This window comes from Cariama cristata, unplaced genomic scaffold, assembly GCF_000690535.1.
Source record: "Cariama cristata isolate BGI_N322 unplaced genomic scaffold, ASM69053v1 scaffold8027, whole genome shotgun sequence".
Lineage (NCBI taxonomy): Eukaryota > Metazoa > Chordata > Aves > Cariamiformes > Cariamidae > Cariama > Cariama cristata.
Genome location: NW_009626037.1, coordinates 139343 through 157899, shown reverse-complemented (window position 1 = coordinate 157899; position 18557 = coordinate 139343). Strand labels below are relative to the sequence as shown.

General features: G+C 40.6%; 1 protein-coding gene across 1 annotated transcript in view; it reads right to left on the bottom strand.

The window, feature by feature from the left end:
- Window positions 1–268: 268 nt before the first annotated feature.
- CPQ (carboxypeptidase Q) overlaps window positions 269–18557 on the bottom strand; it is a 134518-nt gene continuing 116229 nt past the window's right edge. The window contains exon 7 of the mRNA XM_009703855.1: window positions 269–772. Within this exon, the coding sequence (XP_009702157.1) occupies window positions 612–772 (161 nt within the window). The 3' untranslated portion in view covers window positions 269–611. The remainder of the gene's footprint in view (window positions 773–18557) is intronic.

Sequence of the window (18557 nt, the reverse complement as noted above, 5' to 3'; positions counted from 1 at the left end):
TGAGATTTAACAGCGGAAGCTGAACAAACTATGAAAACCCCTATTATTTTAGCATTTTGACCATTATTTGACCATTTTACCATATATTATTGTTAAAATAGCCAAGATTACTTTGTCCTATAACCTGAAAATTTTATAGAAACTACAGTATTATCTTAAGAGAGTAAAAAGAAAGGACTGTTTTATTAATAGCACATCATTCTAAGGCATAGAGTGAAAGATAGAAAACAATCCCATAAATGTGTACATAAAGTCAGTACATTAATTATTCTGATGCCACATATTTATTTGGTATATTTTTCCTCCTGCACAGGATCACTTTGCGTACATATAGTTATTATGTCATAATCAAAGAGGTATCATAACTTCATCAGAAATTTAAAAAGTACTTTACTTAAAAGAACAAATTTTAAGTGAAAATCACAAATGGAAGATATCAAAACAGTAAAAAGAAACAAGAATGTGTAAAAGAGCATGTGCTTTGAGGAAAATGGACATCATAATGCACAAAATCAGGGTGAAAAACAGAACTTCCCACAGCTGTAGACCACATGCATTAGTGGACTCACAATCTTTACTGAAGAACAGAAATCTTCTTTCTCGCTGTTTTATTACCTTGGCAACATCTCCTCCATGTCAGCAATTACATAGGAGACAACAGTCCAAACAGCAGCACAGAGATTCATCTGGTTTGGATCCTGAACTGTCATTGTGTCCCCTTGAGAATGATGAAACCAGAAGTATTTACTGAGGTCATCATGCAAGCTCGCACCTACAGAGAAAAATGGGCAATATTCCATTATAGGAATACAAATATTTAGAGAGGAATATAAACTTGAGTCCATTCCTGGGCTGTTTATGATTAAATCCACATGCAACTGTATTAAGTTCCACATAATAACTGCACAGAGCCGTGGCGTGTGCAGTTTGTAGGTTTTAGGTTAATTGACTTGAGTGAGCATGAGGCAGCAATAATTCACACCAGGAAAAAGCCAACCTTCCCCTGGGAGACTCGTTTCCTCAGCAGCAGTATACATCCATTTTCCTCTAAGACCATCAAAGTCCAAGCAGGAAAATCCCTACACTAACCCCACATGTGGTGGTGCTTCCTCTGTCCTTCATCCCACTGCTCCGGCAATGATTTATGACTGAGTTACGGATCCTCTCCTTGCTGTTATTTATGTTGGGGAACGCTTTGGAACTTGCTTCTGCTTTTGAGCTCTGTTCATCACAAGGACGTGCTGTTTCAGAGCAGTTTTCCAGATAACCTGAGGTAACTCAGATAGCCCAGGACTACATTACCCTCGGAGTCAGGAGTCCTTATCAGCTGAGGCAGAAGCAAGTTGGGTGAAACCACGCTTGTTCTCATTCAGGAACAATTGACTCCCTCTGGGAGCACAGGGGCAGGGGAAGGACTACTCTTGCCCAAGCCAGGTGGGCTCAGGGAGCACAAACAATGCCAGCGAGGTATCACGCAAAGCCCCACCGACCCTCTCTGACCCCTGGTGCTCTTGGCAGTTTCTGCTCTCCCAGTTCATTACCTCTGCCTCCTCTTCTCGAGTTTTATCAGCCTCCATCTGCTTTGTTTTAATCTCAACAACCCTTCCATCATTAACAGAATTCCACCCCAAATTTTGAAAATAAGTAAAGGTGATATTTTCCCCCACCAAGCTGATTCACTGCTTGCAATTCCTTTGCGTTGATTCCCTCGGCCCGCCTGCTGCTCAGGGCTTGGAGGTGCACAGCTCCCAGGGCAGGACCCACCTACCACAACAGGACCCCCTCCTCGCTTGGTCATCAAACCCAGAGAACAAGCTCTGATGTGAATTCACAGGTAAGAGCTATAGGCCCCAGGCAGAAACATAGACTGAGGCTACTCCTACCATGCCAAGCAAGACAGAAGAAAAACAGGATTGTTTGATTATAAAGATGAAGTAAATAAATTATTCATGTATTTATTTACACGCAGTGGAAATCAGAAGCAGATGATGAGGGCTTTGATAAACTCATGTGTTCTCATAAGACTTACTGTTATGGTTTTTCTTGGGTTCCCTGAGATGCCCGAAGCCTTTGAAGAGAATGAAAGCAAAATTTCTCATAGTATAATTGTGCATTCCTATAATACCTATCTTTTGATCACTCGTATAGTCATTCAGGACAGAGTCCAGCCCTCACTGTGGTTAACAGGCATGTTTCTGTTGCAGTAATGGGGACTGACTTGGACTGCTTGTTTCACTGCTCTTTTAGAGAGAAGGAATAGAAAGGTAATGCATTTTATAATTCCATCCAAGACCAAGATCCCTTCATAAGAGAGATGATACCCAGAAAGACCAAATGCTGTAGCATATGGTTATATGGTATTGTGATCGATTTTGCTTTAAGAGGCTCTCCTTGTTCTTAAGAGACTTGTTTGCTACAGACTTGATGCAATGCAATCCCACAGAAGTCACTGGGTAGTTAGGTTATAGGTGATGAATTATGCTCCAATAATTTTAGCATTGAATTTTTATCAACTCATATTCACTTCTAAAATTTGATTCTGAATTCTTTTAAATATATACAATGATATATTCTTTAACTGATGGACTTCTGTATTACAGACATATTACAAGTTAAGCCACTGAGGCAAACCCATTACAATTTTTGAACACTTTTGTAAGGCTCGGGACAAAAACTAGTTGCCTGGAATTTGTTGTAGACATGTCACTAATCACAGTAACTACAGATTTACAGAGTAGTGTTTTATCTCTGTGAATGCAACAAGGGTAAACACCCTTTGCTTTGTAATGTTTAACTCCCTGAAATGCTGAAACAGATTTGTTTCTCTAAACTGATTTTAAAAATCAGAAAAGGATCTGACTTTAGCATCAAGCAATTACTGCACAAGAAACATTAGACTGTATGAGTAGAGAGAATACGGAAGGGTTCCTAAACTGGCAGTGCTGTCTGTCATGTCTTGGGCTAGCATTGAAGTCAGTGGCCTGTGAACATCTTGTGAGAGTAAGGAAAAGACCCTAAGAAAGCAGTTTTATCCTGCATAATTAGAAACAAAAGTGAAAAATCCCATGTTCTTGGCTTTGAGCACAAGAACAGTTTTCAGCCGAGGGCCCCACGCAAGCCTCTAGATATGAAACACTCTGGGGCACAGATATGACTGCAAGCAAGTTTCATGTCTCCTGCTCCAAAGTTGAGACTCCTCCATGTTGATGTTAGCTGCCCGGAGATATTTATGACTTCCAGAGGTTGCCAGGCTGCGGCAAGACACTGAATAGTGCCCTTTCGCCAGTAAATGCGCCCAAGATCAAACCCTGCAGATGACTGTGAAGAGGCAAGTTCTGCGGGGGTCTGTGGACTGCAGTCACGTTGGGTTACCTAAATAAAGTCCATGGGATCCTGCAGCCCCTTTTCTATAAAACTAACAGAAGAAGCAATGCTGTGAGCGCAAGCAGCCATCCTACAGAAGGCAGGGGCGGGGAGAGAAGAATTCTGTGTAACACTTCAAACAGTGAAGTTTCAAAGCACATCAGCTGGCTGACTGTACTGTATCATCGATAGCCACTGAATTATTAACCCTCCTCAAACAAAATCTGCCTGAAAGCCGAACATGCCACTTCCAGAAGCTTGAAAGAAACTGAAAAAATTCACCCAGATACAAGTTTTAAAACTCCAGCTGTTAACCATTTTGCTCTTTCACCTAAAATTGATCTAAGGAGATTTTTGGTTGTTATTAAGTAACATTTCCCCCAGGAACAACAGCCAGTAACAAATGGAGGTTTATTTTTGCCAGCTACGTAAGCTAGCAGTCAAGTAAAACAGATGAGTAGCCATGTCTCATAGCCCTATAAATTATTCACCCATCTCCATGCTAGCCATGTAGAAAGGGGATAGGGTACAGCCTTACAATAGTGTGAAAGGTCTAACTAAGCACTTAAAAATCCTCAGATGGGAGGTGTTATGTAGGTATGTCTTGCATATTTAATTCTGATTTCTAGGTGGAACCAATATTTGAACACAGAAACAAGCGACGGGCTGGGTGCTCCACTGTCACGTTTTATGCACTTTGCTGCTTTCCTGTGTTTGCAGAGCAAGAACACCCATAAAGAAAAAGGGGACGTTTGCCAAACAACCCTCCTTAATTGTCCTTTTTCAGTCTGTTCACATTTACAGTGATGTGAATGGTGTGAGGAACACCACTGGTCAATAAGGAAATCAGTGAGAAACAGCTTCTAGTTGGATGTAGTAGGTGCTGTGGTATGAAAACAGGGAATGTTAAAAACCGCTGCCAAAAATGCTGTACTTATTATTTGAATGCACCAAAACTACTGGCAATTAAAACCTGAAAATAATTAGTCATTTACACTTTCAATAAGATAATATATAGATAATGCATAGTTCCATTACAAAGAGTCATTGTAATGTCAAACCCTCTTCAGTACAGCGGAGCAGTTCAGTTACCTAATGGCAGCTATCCCAAGCCACTTGTGATGCCCCAGGTGCCTGGTGGGACCCATTGACATGGGTCTGGTGGGGGGTCCAGAGAAGATATATCTCACATTTGGAGCAGCTGCTGGGGCCAAGCAGTCTGTTACTTGGTAGCACGACGTGTGTGTTTTGGGAACTCAAAGCACGGTTCTCCTTGTCACAGCAAGGCACCACCTTACTTGGCCTTTGTGGGAAATAGCTGCATTAGTAGGGTCAGAGACAATCATTCAGTAATGCCTCTAACTTCTCAGGTTGAGCTTTCTAGTTTCTTTGTTGTAGAGGTTGTGGGGTTTTATTTTGTTTTGTTTTCCTGCTTTCAACTCCTTCTGAGCTTATTTCCTTATACTTGACCTATTAGTGAGTCTGCACGCTGAGCAGGCTGCAGATGAAACCGATTTTGTCCTCAGGTTAAAGAGCAGGGCAGCACTTGCCAAACAGATCAGCTTACTCCATAAATGTGATAATTTTAAAAACATGCACAACCAGCATATGCTCTTGTGTGATCAAATGCCTGTTGAAAACGCAAATTGCGCTGGGCAGTTTGGGGTGATACTGGTGTCATCTGAGCTGACAAAATCATTCATCAGAAGGGTACCCTTAGCACAGCAGGCAGGTGTCCTGTGATCAAATCCAGCTCCTAGGAAACATATTGATCCTAGGTATTGCAGGTCTGCTACACACAGTTCAACCAGCCTCTCAAATATAAACACTATTTATCCCTTCTCCCTTCCCCAAGTGCCGCACCGTCTTTTAAGACTTGTCATCTTCCAAGCTTTGTCACTCAGCACAAGTGTCTCTTCATGAATTGATTCACTGTCTTGCAGTTGTGAGAAAAGTAAGGCAGCGGTATAAAACTGCACCAAAGCAGTCCATTGCTTTTTGTTTTATTAATGTGAATTACCAGAAGCAACAACCAAACATAACAACTGTTGTCTGTCAACCTTTTGCTGCCAGTGTTGCCAACCCTGTGATCCCCTCCCATTTGCCCTGTTTGTCACTTGCCCAAGGTACTGCCATGAACATGCCATCAAGACCTTGTTTCCCAGCCCCAGATGGTGGCTGCCTCATGGAGCAGGAGGAAGAAACGCCACCTCCTCTGCCACTGCACCATGGGCACCTTCTCCAGAAATGGCATCTCTCCATCTACCCATCTGGAGCTCATTACTAGAGTCCAGCGCAGGGCCACTAAGGTGATTAAGGGACTGGAGCGTCTTTCATATGAAGAAAGGCTGAGAGATCTGGGGCTGTTCAGCCTGGAGAAGAGATCTGTATAAATACCAGATGGGAGGGAATGAAGAAGAGGGAGCCAGGCTCTCCTCTGTAGTGCCCACTGACAGGAAAGAGACAATCACCACAAATCAAAACACACAAAATCCCATCTGAACATGAGAAAACAGTTTTTTACTGAGAGTGTGGTCAAACACTGGGACAGGTTGCCCGGAGAGGCTGTGGAGTCTCCATCCTTGTAGATATTTAAAATCTGACTGGACTGGGTCCTGGGCAACCTGCTGCAGCTGACCCTGCTTGAACAGGAGGGTCAGACTAGTTGAGCTCAGGAGGTGCCTGCCAACCTCAACCATTCTGTGGGACTCTAACCCATGGTGCCATTTCCTTGACTCATTCAGACATCTCTGATAACTGACATACCATAAACAAATTCTTCAACTCAAGCTCATTCATGTCTTGAACTCATTTCATGAGTCTCTGCAAGACCAGCTATTTCATGAACGGTTTGATGCACTGCATAAGGCAGGGTAAAGCAGCTGCTTTGGTAATTGATACTGACAATGTATTTTCAGTAATCAGCTGTGTAAGAGTATCTTGATGAAAATCCACACAGACATACATTGAGGAATTCTGAAAAACAGCCCATCTCTTCTAGCTTCTGCTCTCAGCATGAAATGCACAATGTGAATATTAATTAGCTGATGACCAGAATATTTACCTGCCCTATAACATGTCCACGTTAAACACCAATTCTTCACACATTAATAAACTGTCTGCCACTTTTTTTTCTTGCCAACTTAAGAAGATGCGATGGTGCTACTGAGGTAAAAGGATGAACAAACCACAAAATGAATGATGAGCTTGTCAATGATGACCACCGCTTCCTGTCAATCACTGTCAGGCACTCCTGCCTTCATATGCATTTCTGTGATAAGTCATCATTAGAATTAAACTCTATTGCCAGATATTTAAGCATTAAAATTATTGTCATTTGTGCAAACAATGACTGGAAAATTAGTTATTGATTACCAGAATGATTACAAAGACATTTTCCATAAAACACAGATATCTTCAAGGGGGAAAGCATATAGTAACTCCAGAGTATTTTTTTTCAGTGTAAAACATTTTGTGTCACATTCCTCCTTACATTTACTTTCTTTTCTTTATTATATGCCAAATAGCATTTAATGCCAAAAGAAGCCATATGTGAGTCTTGAAGTCAACACGTTTGCTGCACAGCCCTATCAATGGCTTCCCAGTTGTCTTTGCTTTCAAGTAAACTTCACAACACGACTGTTTCGTGAAACTTTCAAATATGATGAGAAATTCCCCGCTGTTTGTATAACCTCTCTTGGGTGTGCTGGGTCTTCAATATTACACTTAGATCTTTGGGATACTGACCTCTACATGTACGTTGCCATATATAGGGAAGTTAGTATGCTAATGAGTTACAACAATGCATAACTTTTTTAGGTTTCATTTTACAGTAGCTCCTAGAGGAGCTGACAGAATTGCCAGTCCACTATTTTACACAATATCTATACCTCTCCAAATAGAAAAGACTCCAGCTCAGAAGAACATACACTCTGAACAGACAAGAGGGACTGCAGGATGCGAGAGGAATGCAGAGATGAGATGGCACAGTCATTTTCTCACAACAGCTGAGAAAGGAATAGACGCCAGACATCTGAGCCTAGGCCAGTGCCCTGTTGAACAAGCTGTACTACCTCCTAAGAGCAAAGTTGGAAATGCCCTAACAAGGGATGTTTTGCTTAATGTTTTCAAAAGTTTACGAAGCTAAAAGAAAGGCTTTGCAAGATAACGTGTGTAGTGTGTGTATCTCTTGCATCTTCCAAGTACCTATGTGTTCAAGCTCCACCTCCCTGTCAAGACAAATCTGCATACTATCAAAGGTACTGCTTGTAGTAAGATGTCAACACAAACACCAGATCTGAAACCTTTTTTTTTTATTTCTGCAGTGATTTTCCTGGCTACAAAAGACAGATTCCTTTTTTTTCCCCATCTATTAAAGATTGCTTTTGTTTCCTGCTTTTTCCTTAAGAAACAAGAAAAACTCCTTTACTTCATTATCGAGTTTATTCCAATCTCGGACCTTTTTAGTGCCAATGACACTATTCAGAAATGTACCAAAAAACTACAGTGCCTTGGAAATAAAGCAAGACCTGATGAAATATATATGTCCTTTTCCTTTACAATGAGTACTAGAGTACTAGGAAAAAAAAGACGCAAAAAGGGACACATCACAATTTTCTATGCAGTCAAAAACTGCACAGGAAAGCATAAATACTGAAGATAAGAGCATTCTGCTCCTCACACCAGAGCGCTAAATCAGCTTTGTGCTCCTACACACCCTATGAAATGGCAGGATGAGGGTACACATACGTCCATACACTAACAGAATCAATAGCCTCTCACTTCTCATAGCTGGAGCATTGCTGCCCCAGACATTTTGAAAGGTCAAAACTGCAGGGCAGAGGTGGTGAGACACATGAATTTTCCTTCAAAGGATATGTGCCAAAGAGTTACCAAAGAAAAAACAGGTAAAAGATATGAACAGGAACAAACATAGTTTTTTAGTTTTGTTTTGTTTTGTTTTGTTTTTGGTGTGTCTTTCTAAAACCCAGCAAAGTCTCAAATCTTAAGTGGTCATGGAGTAAATCTGCTGCAATGGTAGTTCTGTTTGGGATGGGTTGGCTGGAAGGCTTACCCTGTGCCACAACACCCCTGTTGCTGCAAGCCCCATGGAGCACTTGGCTGCTCGTGCTAGGTGTTGCACAGATGTTTTGTGAGCTGCCCTCACTTGACTGCAGTCTTCAGAACTATTACTGTAATGAAAACTCAATTATTGCGGACATGTATTGCATGTATTGTGGTGCACATATTAACCTCTTCCTTCATGGGATAACCTGTAGTTGATAGCTGACTTTAATTCCAATTATTTCATTATCAATTTTTCAAGTAAGCAGAGGCAATGCAGAATGTTAATGCTGTTTAGTGGGGCGCTGACAGCATTAGCTCTCCTGTCATTTAGTTTCAAATGATGAAATTACAGGCTAAGTTGCTTGAGTTTCATGGCTACAGACACTGAAATAGTTTCCAGTACAGAGCTTATAAATAACATCAGAAGCCCTGCTGTTTCACCTCCTGAGTCATTCTCTCAAAAGTCTTTAAAATTCATGATTCAAACAACAAGGCAGAGGGAAAGCTCTCAGTTGTTTGTTTCAGTGGCTAATTAAATGAGACTACAGTGTAAGGGAGACAATATGAAGTATGCATTATTTCTTATTTTGCTTAATGCATTTGAGAATTAATCCTCTGGATACACTAAACAGACTAAATTACAGCTCAGGATTATCACAGTTATTTTGCAACACATTAACCTTTCACTCATTGCAGCAGAGGACTGGTGACAGCTGGGGATTCAATCTAAACTCGCATGAAATCCTGTGAAATGAGGTCTCAGGGAAGGAAGCAGTTCTACTCCATAGAGCACAGGTTGACTAGACTCTAAAATAATATCCTAAACAGCCCTTGACTAGGAAAAAAAACCAAAAACCAAAAACCAAACAGATAAAGCTTCAACAGTAAAAGGCACTGGCAGCTCTCCCTCCACTCATCCACCCTCTATCTTAAATCAGCAAGGCTCTCCTTTTTTTTAAAAAAAAGAAAATAAGAATAAAAGAATGAGTCTTCCTAGCTGGTGCTGCCTAAACATGACCGCACACTTGCAAGTTGGTCACCTGGGATGGAGAGGTCTCCAGAGGCTCGCTAATCCCATTTTCGAACCTATTTAGACGTCTGCCCACCACAGCTCCCTGTGGCAATGCACGGTGTGCCTGAGCATTTCATGTGAGCACGCTACAGTTCTCACTTCAAGAGCTGTGTAGTAGCACTCTGCCTTTCTTCATTCACTTTCTTCATACCGTTAATGGCTTAATACACTTTTATCACACCCTAACTGAGTAGTTTTTTCCCAAGCTGCCAAGAGTCCTCCTCATACAGAAACTATTTAATACCTCTAAGGATGCGGGCTGATGGCAACACTTTGTCTCCCTTTTCTAAAGGTGTTTCACCGTTCCTGAGATGAGAAGCCCAATACTGCCTGCAAACTTCAGCATGTGAATGGACTTGTGATGTGACTGCCGCATACCACAACACATTACCTATGGATGCTTTCTGTTTCTTCTCTCTTCCTTCCCCAACTGAACAAAACACTGTGTTTTTTACCATCCTTGGGTATTAAGTTGGAAATTTTAGACAATTATCCACAGTGATTCCCACATCATTCTTCTTGAAAATAACTCACGTGGATCCTGTTGTTGTGTATGCATAGCACCTATACTACATTACTCTGCATCTATTGATGCAAAAATGTTGCTGGCTGTTGTATTGCTTAGGCATTTTCTACTGTAAGATTACTGTCACTTTTTCACAATCAGCGTCAGTTTTGATATGAAATATTTGAAGTAGTCATCAGCAAACTTTGCCAACTTGCTATTCTTACTATTCACTCCCTTTGCAGATAACATGGAGTTTTGTGAACATCTAAAGTGCCAAAAAGAAGGTGGCTGAGCAGCATAATAAAGCCTTTCTCCATTATGAATACTGACAATTTATTTCAACCTTCTTTGATTCAGGTATTACTGTGCAAGAGGAAAATACCTCTTATCTCACAGTAGTTTATTTCTCTAAAGGTCTTTGATCCAGGAGCTTTTGAAGATGCAACTGTACTTTGCTGACCAGATCCAGCTACAAAAATGGTTATAAACTCCTCTGAAAAAGCTCTGCTAGATTGGTGAGGCATGCCTTCTTTCTTCAAAAGCTACATGGACTCTTCCATTACTTTTGTGTTTTCAGTTTTTGCAGCCCTTCTCTTGGCACTGTGACCACCCTCATTCAGTGATTCACAGATCCCTACTTAGGGGATTCCCTACTTAGGGCATTTCAATGTAGAATGGTTATATACCTGCATTAGATGTCTATATATGTATGTATATATTCTGTATATTTTAATATAGTTTATTTCATTTGTGCTTTCTTTAAAATGATGTACATGGCTACATATATTATGCAGAGACTACTTAACAAAGTTGATAGTTTTAAAATTGGTTGTTGGATTTATAAATCCTTTACATTTTGCATTCTCTTTTAAACATTGTGTACAAGGGATGAAAGTCATTGCAAAATCGGCATTTTTTCTAATTTAGAATTCTTTTTGATGTGTTTACACCTCAGCTCAGCAAAGCAGTTAGTTTGAGCATGTGGTTTATTTTAATGCCATTAAGCTTTAAATGTGACACACGAGGGTCATGTGAAGACTGGGACCCATGTAAACCATCTTTCCTAACCAAATGCACTTCTGTATGTCTCTATAGTCTCTGTTTAACTGCACCACATAGCTGATGTTATAAACTTGCTTAGAAACCTAAAGTATTGAAGTACTTTCTTCAACGTCCTCTGCTAGCCAAAGAGCTTCCTGCTAACGCCCAGGGGTAGACCCATGTTCCAACCTATGCCAAGAGCTTCCACACCACCCCAGAAATTTGGTGGAAACAGGCACCCTCTGGATGGTTTGAAGGTCAGATGTGGGAAGCAGGAACCGTAAAAATGACCCATGTATCAGGGGTTTGATCAGCATTTCTGTTTGCAGTAGCTGTTTGCATTCATTTACATTTTCAAACTGTTCAAGAAGCTTCCTTGTATTTTACAACCAACAGAGCTATTTCCTAAGCCAAACTTGCAATCCAATTTAATGCGAGCCTTTAGGTCTGCTTTCCCAGAGGATGCTGGAGATGACTGAGAGGAAACGTGCAGGTTTCCATTGAAGTTCCTTTCGGGCTCTAACCTCCCCTCCTAGATACAATTACAACTGGATGTTTAATCACAAAGTTCCTGTAGGGCCCTCCCCAGTAAGCAGCCGACTCCTAGAAATGCCAATATTCATAGAACCCAAATAAGCAGAGCTCTCTTCTGCCCAGATGGTGAACAAAGCCTGTTAATGACCATTCTCGTGCTTAATTAGTTATGAAAAAACCAAATGGTCACCCTACTTTAAGTAAAACACATCCTAAGCACACTACAAGTCTGTTATATTTTATATCAAATAAACAGCAACTGCATTTATACAACCACACCAACAGGCTGAGCAATGGTTTTTACTGTCTCTTTACCATCATATCCTCCCTGAGATGATCAAAATCTCCAAAATCATGGTGGATTTTAGTATAGGACCATCAGACAAGGCTGGAAGAATACTATGGCCATGACAATAAAATAGCCCTCAAAATATCTGTGGTTACTTTGATTAATACATGCTTGAGTTTTAAACCAATGTAAGTTATTTCCTAATAAATGTTAGATGCTCCAGTTATTGGTGACGAAATACCTCTTTCATTTGATCTACAAATCAGTGTACATTTAGCTAGTTCATTATTAATAGAAAAACAGAGAGGTACTTGAAACAAAGTTCAGATCTGATCTTATTGCAAGGTTCAGGGCTGTTCAGATCTGGGAGTTTTGAGTCATTTCTGAAACAAAGCTGTAGTAATCCTCCCCATTCTGGTCTACAGGTCACGCTGTCCCATGGGCTGTCAACACAAAGTAGCAGGAAGGAAAATAAGCAATTGTAACGATTCAATATTCTTAGGCAATAAATTGCATATTTTTATCACCAAAGCTGCAAAGAAACAACATATTTGAACAACAAAAAAAAAAGAATTCAGGTACAGTGAAGACACCTGCTGCAACACTGTTGTCCACAATCTCAGAATTTTTCCCTGTTTTAATGTTTCATGAAATTACATGGGGCCTCATTTGGAAAACAAAGGGGGAAATGAAAGGATTTCTGTCCTTTAAGGGGGGGAAGGACAGAAATTCCTCACACCTGCTCTGACTCTGCAGTGTATCACTAACTATATGTGGGCTCTGGCTATTCCAAACAGCAGAACTAATCCCAGAAGGAGACACAGTAAATAAAGCCATGTTCCTAACTAGCACGATTCTTCCAACCTGTAAATTTCAGTTGCTGGGATAGCTATTTGGCCATGGTGCAAACACAGTGAGTGACTTGTCAAAATGCAAATACATTAAGAGCAAAACAGAAGTCATAGAAGCTTAGAAAGAACACTAAGAGAAGCTGACAATTAATTTTAAGTTGAAAGGTTAACCTCCTTGCTTTCAAGAACCGAGCCTCAGTCCCACCAGTAAGTGCAAATAGCATTTGCCTTAAAGATAGGCTTACTGCAGTCTCTGTACTACTCTGTAGAACATGCTGTTTTCTTATAAGTTTGAGGGGGTTTTTGATTTCATCCAAATTAAATCTATATGGGCAAAGGCCCCATTTGAAACATGGAAAGCAAAGACTGGTTGGGTGAAACTTTAGAGAAGCAGAACAAAGCACCAGCATGTCCAGCTGCCCCGAATGCCGTTTTTGAAAATCTTCCTCCGGATGATACCTGACTATCTCCATCGCAATCACATTTTTGCACAAATCAAGGATCAATATGTAGTTATCACCACTTGGGAATAAAAATGTCCAAGGCCCCATTTTAAACCATATGCTCATGTTGCTCAGTGCAGTTTTTATGGAAATTTCATGAGCAGCTCCAAATAGCACAACATTTTACATATGATGCAACAAACACAGATAATTTGATAACAATGACCAGACTCTATGCAATAGAAAGTAAACAAACCTCTATTAGCTTAAACACTCCCTATCATCCTTCTGATATATTGTGACCATGCTAAAACTTAGAGCAGTGTTTACAGCTGTATAAACTGAAGCCATTTCGATTTGGATTCAAAGAAATCAAGTGCAAGCACCCTCTTGTAAAGCTCTTTATGGTACTATATTCAAACAGCACCTATAGACTAATGCAAAGGGGAAAAAGAGCCAGTGATGATGACTGTTAGCAGCCTATAGCAAGATTATTACCAAATGATTATTGTTATTTTAATAGAGGGAAGCTAGAATTCAATGCATTCCTTCAAAAAAATCTTAATCTCTGCATTGCTATGCTTGCCTTTCATAGGAGAAAGACATGCTCCCCAAGTGCAAGTTTTCATAACCAGAATCCCATTTGACAGGCACTCAGGGCATTAAAGCCAGGCTAGATGGACTTAGATCTCTATCCTCATCAACCCCCCTTCCTTTTGATTACTCTACTAATATACAATTCTCAAATCAATTAAAATGTTTCCTACACTATGTTCACCATTAAGAGAAATCTGAGAATATAGATAAACCTTACAGTCTATCAAAAAGTTCATAATACTCAGCTTTCATCAGAAAATAATAGATATGACCATCGATTCCTTTCAAACACATAAATTGAAAACTCTTTTTACACAGCAAATGCATACCTATACCAATACCTATACCAACCCAGACGTAATTTAAAACCTTTCAGGAGGTTCATGTGCACTTGCTAAATAGAACGACATGCTACAAACTCAAAGGACTGCAATGACTACTCAGTCAAACTGGAATTAAAGGTCTTACCTAAAAATAGTATCTGAATGAAAAGTTTTTACACTCTGGCCAATATTTATTTTACTTTTATATCCTTACTTTACTTTTACATCCTCACTTTAAAACTAACAGGCATTTGACAGTAAAAAAAGAAAAAGAGGATGATTTTTCTCAAGATCCATTGCTGTAAAATAGTCTTGCATGATTACTGGTTGAAAAGTTTCCATTTCCCACTCATACAAGGACTGATACAGAAGAAGAAAAACTGGCAGGTCTCATTAGTCCTGGGTAGCCCAACCTTAGCCTTAGCTAGTATCAGATTCCTCAGACGAGATGAAAAAAGCACCACTTTTTCAGAAATGCAGCCATTGAAATCAGAACGCATTGAGTGAAGAAGGGAAAACTTTCCCCTGTCACATATTCTTTTCAGGGTCAAAAAACAGACAAGTGAGATTTTAAATAAGTAACTCCTTCCTGGTAAGTACAGTCAAATTGTTCCCAGGCTGACAGACTGCCATCACGTCCCACTGCTGTCAACAGGGTCCACAGCTGTGACTCCAAAGGTGGCTCTGGGTTTGGAAAAACATGGTGTAGCAGAGAAGACAAAAATAATTACTTCAGTAATTAGATTCTATCTTGTGCTGCATGTCAAGAGCAGAAGGTTTGTCTGCAATTGGATGAGTGGTCTGGATTGCCTTTACAGTTATCTAGTTTAGTGAATGGAGCAGTCAAATGTCCTCTTCTTAAAATGCTGCAAGAGCAATCACACTTTTTTCTGTCTCAATGAATTTAAAATGCACTGCAAATCAAAAAGAAAAAGAGAATGACTGGAGAAATGCAGCAAAAGGCATGGAATAACGCTATCCATGATGGCGACGTATTCAATACTGTCTTATTTTTTTGCTGCAGAAAGAATGCTCTACCCCTTAAACAGGGATGTTTTTGCCCAGGTAAGCCATAAGGAAGGCTGAGAGAGGAGCACAAGCCACAACTCGCACAGCTCGGGGAGGTGAAGCCAAGGCATAGCTGGCTGGGGAGGACCAACACAGGACATGGGCAAAGCAGTGATCGTGCCCATTTCCACAGAGGCAGGAGGGCTGGCTCAGCGGGCAGGAGCTCTCATGCCTGTTAAATTATCACAGGAGTGGTTCTTAGCACTCTCTTAGCTTGGGCCCCAGGGACCATGTGCATTCCCTTCCCTCTTGCTCTCTAATTAGAAACTTGGAAGTCATTACTTGAGCCAAGGGATAGTGAAATTGTCACTAGGTTGAGCACAGTGAGTGAAGAAGTTTTTAAAGTTACGAAGATAATGTTCTCAAAAACACTGCACCATGTCTCAAAATCATTTTACCATTAATAGATTTCCTGGCAGTTACTTGTCTGACCGAAAGAGAGGAGCTGCATGAGAAAAGAAGAAAGTAAGCAAGTGGCACTTTTAATTGTGTGAGGATCCCTTCTTTCCCCCAAGCACCCTGAAGTAAAGACATAAATGCAGAGCACTTGGAGGCTTTACCAGCATCCAATGCTTGTGCTTTTAATCATTACTGCACATGAACATCTGCCTTAAAATCTAGCCAGTAGGTTTTGGTGGACAAGAAAAGTACCCATAGTAATGAGGAACTGAAGGAAGAGGCAGGCAGACTAATTAACTTCCCTCAATGCTTCACATTTAGCCATCTTAGGGATTTAAAATTAAAGATGTGTAATTTGGGATGTTTGCAAGATTAAGATGTCTGAAACTTGTCGATTAGTTTTAGAGGCACAATGAAATCTGTTTCTTAGCTAGAAGTTAGAAGGGCTAAAATTGTTCAGGCCAAGAAAACAAGCTGCTGCAGCGGAGTGTCGAAGCCCTGACACGTTCAGCCTGTGGTTCTCACACCCCAGCATAGCGAGAAAGCGAGAGCTGCCCTGTCAGACTCCATCTCCTTCATGCTGCTGGTGGTTACAAGCTCAAGAGTAACGGTGGCTGGAGAGCTAGCAACAATTTTCAAGGCTGGCAGTGGCACTTCTGTGCAAACAGCTTAGGAACCTCCGTAGTCCTTTTGCATGGGGAAAAAACCCCACCCCAAGAATTAACCTAGGCTTTGCCAAAACTGGGGATTTTAGCTATTAGTGGCCATCTATTTCTTCAGCTTTCCGCATACAAGCTGTGAGCAGAGACAACAAAACAAGAATGCACTGTGGCTTGCTTGAAACCGGTACAGGCTGTGTAGGTGCCTACTGCAGGCTACAAGGCTGCTGCCTGGTTCTCCAGGGGCTGCTATTAATGCAAGGGCTTGGGTCAGTCTGCGAGATGCACCGGTTAAAGCCTGAGTGAAAGAAAAACAACAACTGCCCAGCCTTCAGCAGTGTTTTTGTAAAGACTTCTTATGGTGACATCCGTAGCAGGTACATGGGCCCTTAATTTTGCTCTGAAATACAAATGAAAAGACACTTAACTTTTTTTTAAAATTTCAGACCCATTCAGCTTATTTCAGAGTCTCTGTAATTTGGAAGTGAAGGGCTGCTGCTGCCACGTCTCATCTGCCTGCAGGTTCGGTTAGCATTTTTAAAGCACAGAAGTAATATGCAAGGAGTTAATAACAATCACTGGTATCATTAATATTTCCTGCATATCTCTGGCCTAAATCTGGAAATCAACTAAAAGATGCTTTCATTTGAGAGTAGTTAGCCTGGAAAGCTGAAAGCCTTAGACTCCACACCGCTCTACCCCAGCCACTTCACCTTCCCTCTCCCCTTTCTCTTCCTATCTGCATTACACTGCCTTTCAGTTCGGGTCAAGTGCTGCAGTGGGAAGCCACAGGCACCTGGCTGCAGGATGAGGGCCTTGGATTTATATTATATAGACACAAAGCCTCAAAGGCAAGACTGCATGAAAATTTACATCTAACACTTTAAATAACATGCAGAACATTCCTGCATCTAAAAGGCCACTGACTGGAAAGAGTATTGTGAGCCTGATTACCCAGATTATTTAGCACTATTTAGACTATACGCAGACTAGCACTACTTAGAACATAAAACCAGCTGAACTGAGAAAAAAACCAAAGGTTTAGCCAGCCTGCTACCCTCTCACTGGTAGCAGCCAATGCTGTGAGAAAGAATGGGAGAAACATGGTCTCTTCCTTCAGTATACCTGTCCAGCCATCAACAGACTAAAGACTTTCTGAACAGGAACTTGCATTCTCATCACTGTGTTGGACAGCCTTTGCTGGACCTTTCTCCCATCCAGTAGTCCATCCTTTTAAAATTTATGTTTGATTCTGGTCTCCAAAACATCTGGTCATGCTGATTTCCTCCATTCAATTATCTGTTGTCCAGAGAAGTGTGCCTTTTTGTCTTAAGTTTGTTCTTTGGTTAGTGTTGATGCTCTGATCCTCTGGATATATTATAAAAAGTGAGTCGTTATTTTCTATACTATAATACAGCACTATCCATAATGCAATATTATAGAGTATAACTGTTCATCTTTTCTGTGCTGTCCATATATGTCTTTCATGTACTTTTCATTTTTCTTTACAGAGATGATGGTAGTTTCGTTGGCGGTTTCCACCTTAAGTCATGACAGGACAATCTGATAGAACCTGAAACTAGCCTGGTTCATGTCTGCATCAAATTCCAGAGAGTAGCTTGTACAGTATAAAGATTGGTTTATTTTGATTAAATTAATAATTTGTAACCCACATGATCTTGCTGTAGTAATACACAATGCAAAGAACTGGAGTTTCATGGAATCCTTAAGAGAGGCAGACAACAAAAGGCAGAGCTGGGAAAAGCTGGGCTTTTCGTTTTGTAGAAAATGACACAATTCTGCTTTTCTCTTTTCCCAATTCAGATGAAAACAAAAGGCACCCCAAACTTTTCTCACAAAGTGAAGTAAAACAGTAAAACCAAATACTCCCATCATGCACATTTTCTTGACTTAATACATATCACAGAATCACAGAATCGATTTGGTTGGAAGAGACCTCTGGGATCATCGAGTCCAATCTTTGCCCTAACACCACCATGTCAACTAGACCATGGCACTAAGTGCCATGTCCAGTCTTTTCTTAAACACCTCCAGGGATGGTGACTCCACCACGTCCCTGGGCAGCCCATTCCAATGCCTATGTGAAATAAAAACCTAAAAAAATTATTTACTATCATTGCTCTGAATTTAACTAAATGTTTATTCTTAGTGGAACTCACCATTCTGTTATTTTCTATTCTAATTTCATCAAAATAGATCTTGTTTATACAAATCAACATTTCTCAATATCTTTCTTTTCTTGAAGACATAAAGAGTTAATCTGCGTACGGAAACTACTACTGCGATGCATTCTAACCATGAAGAAACCCCAAAACATACACC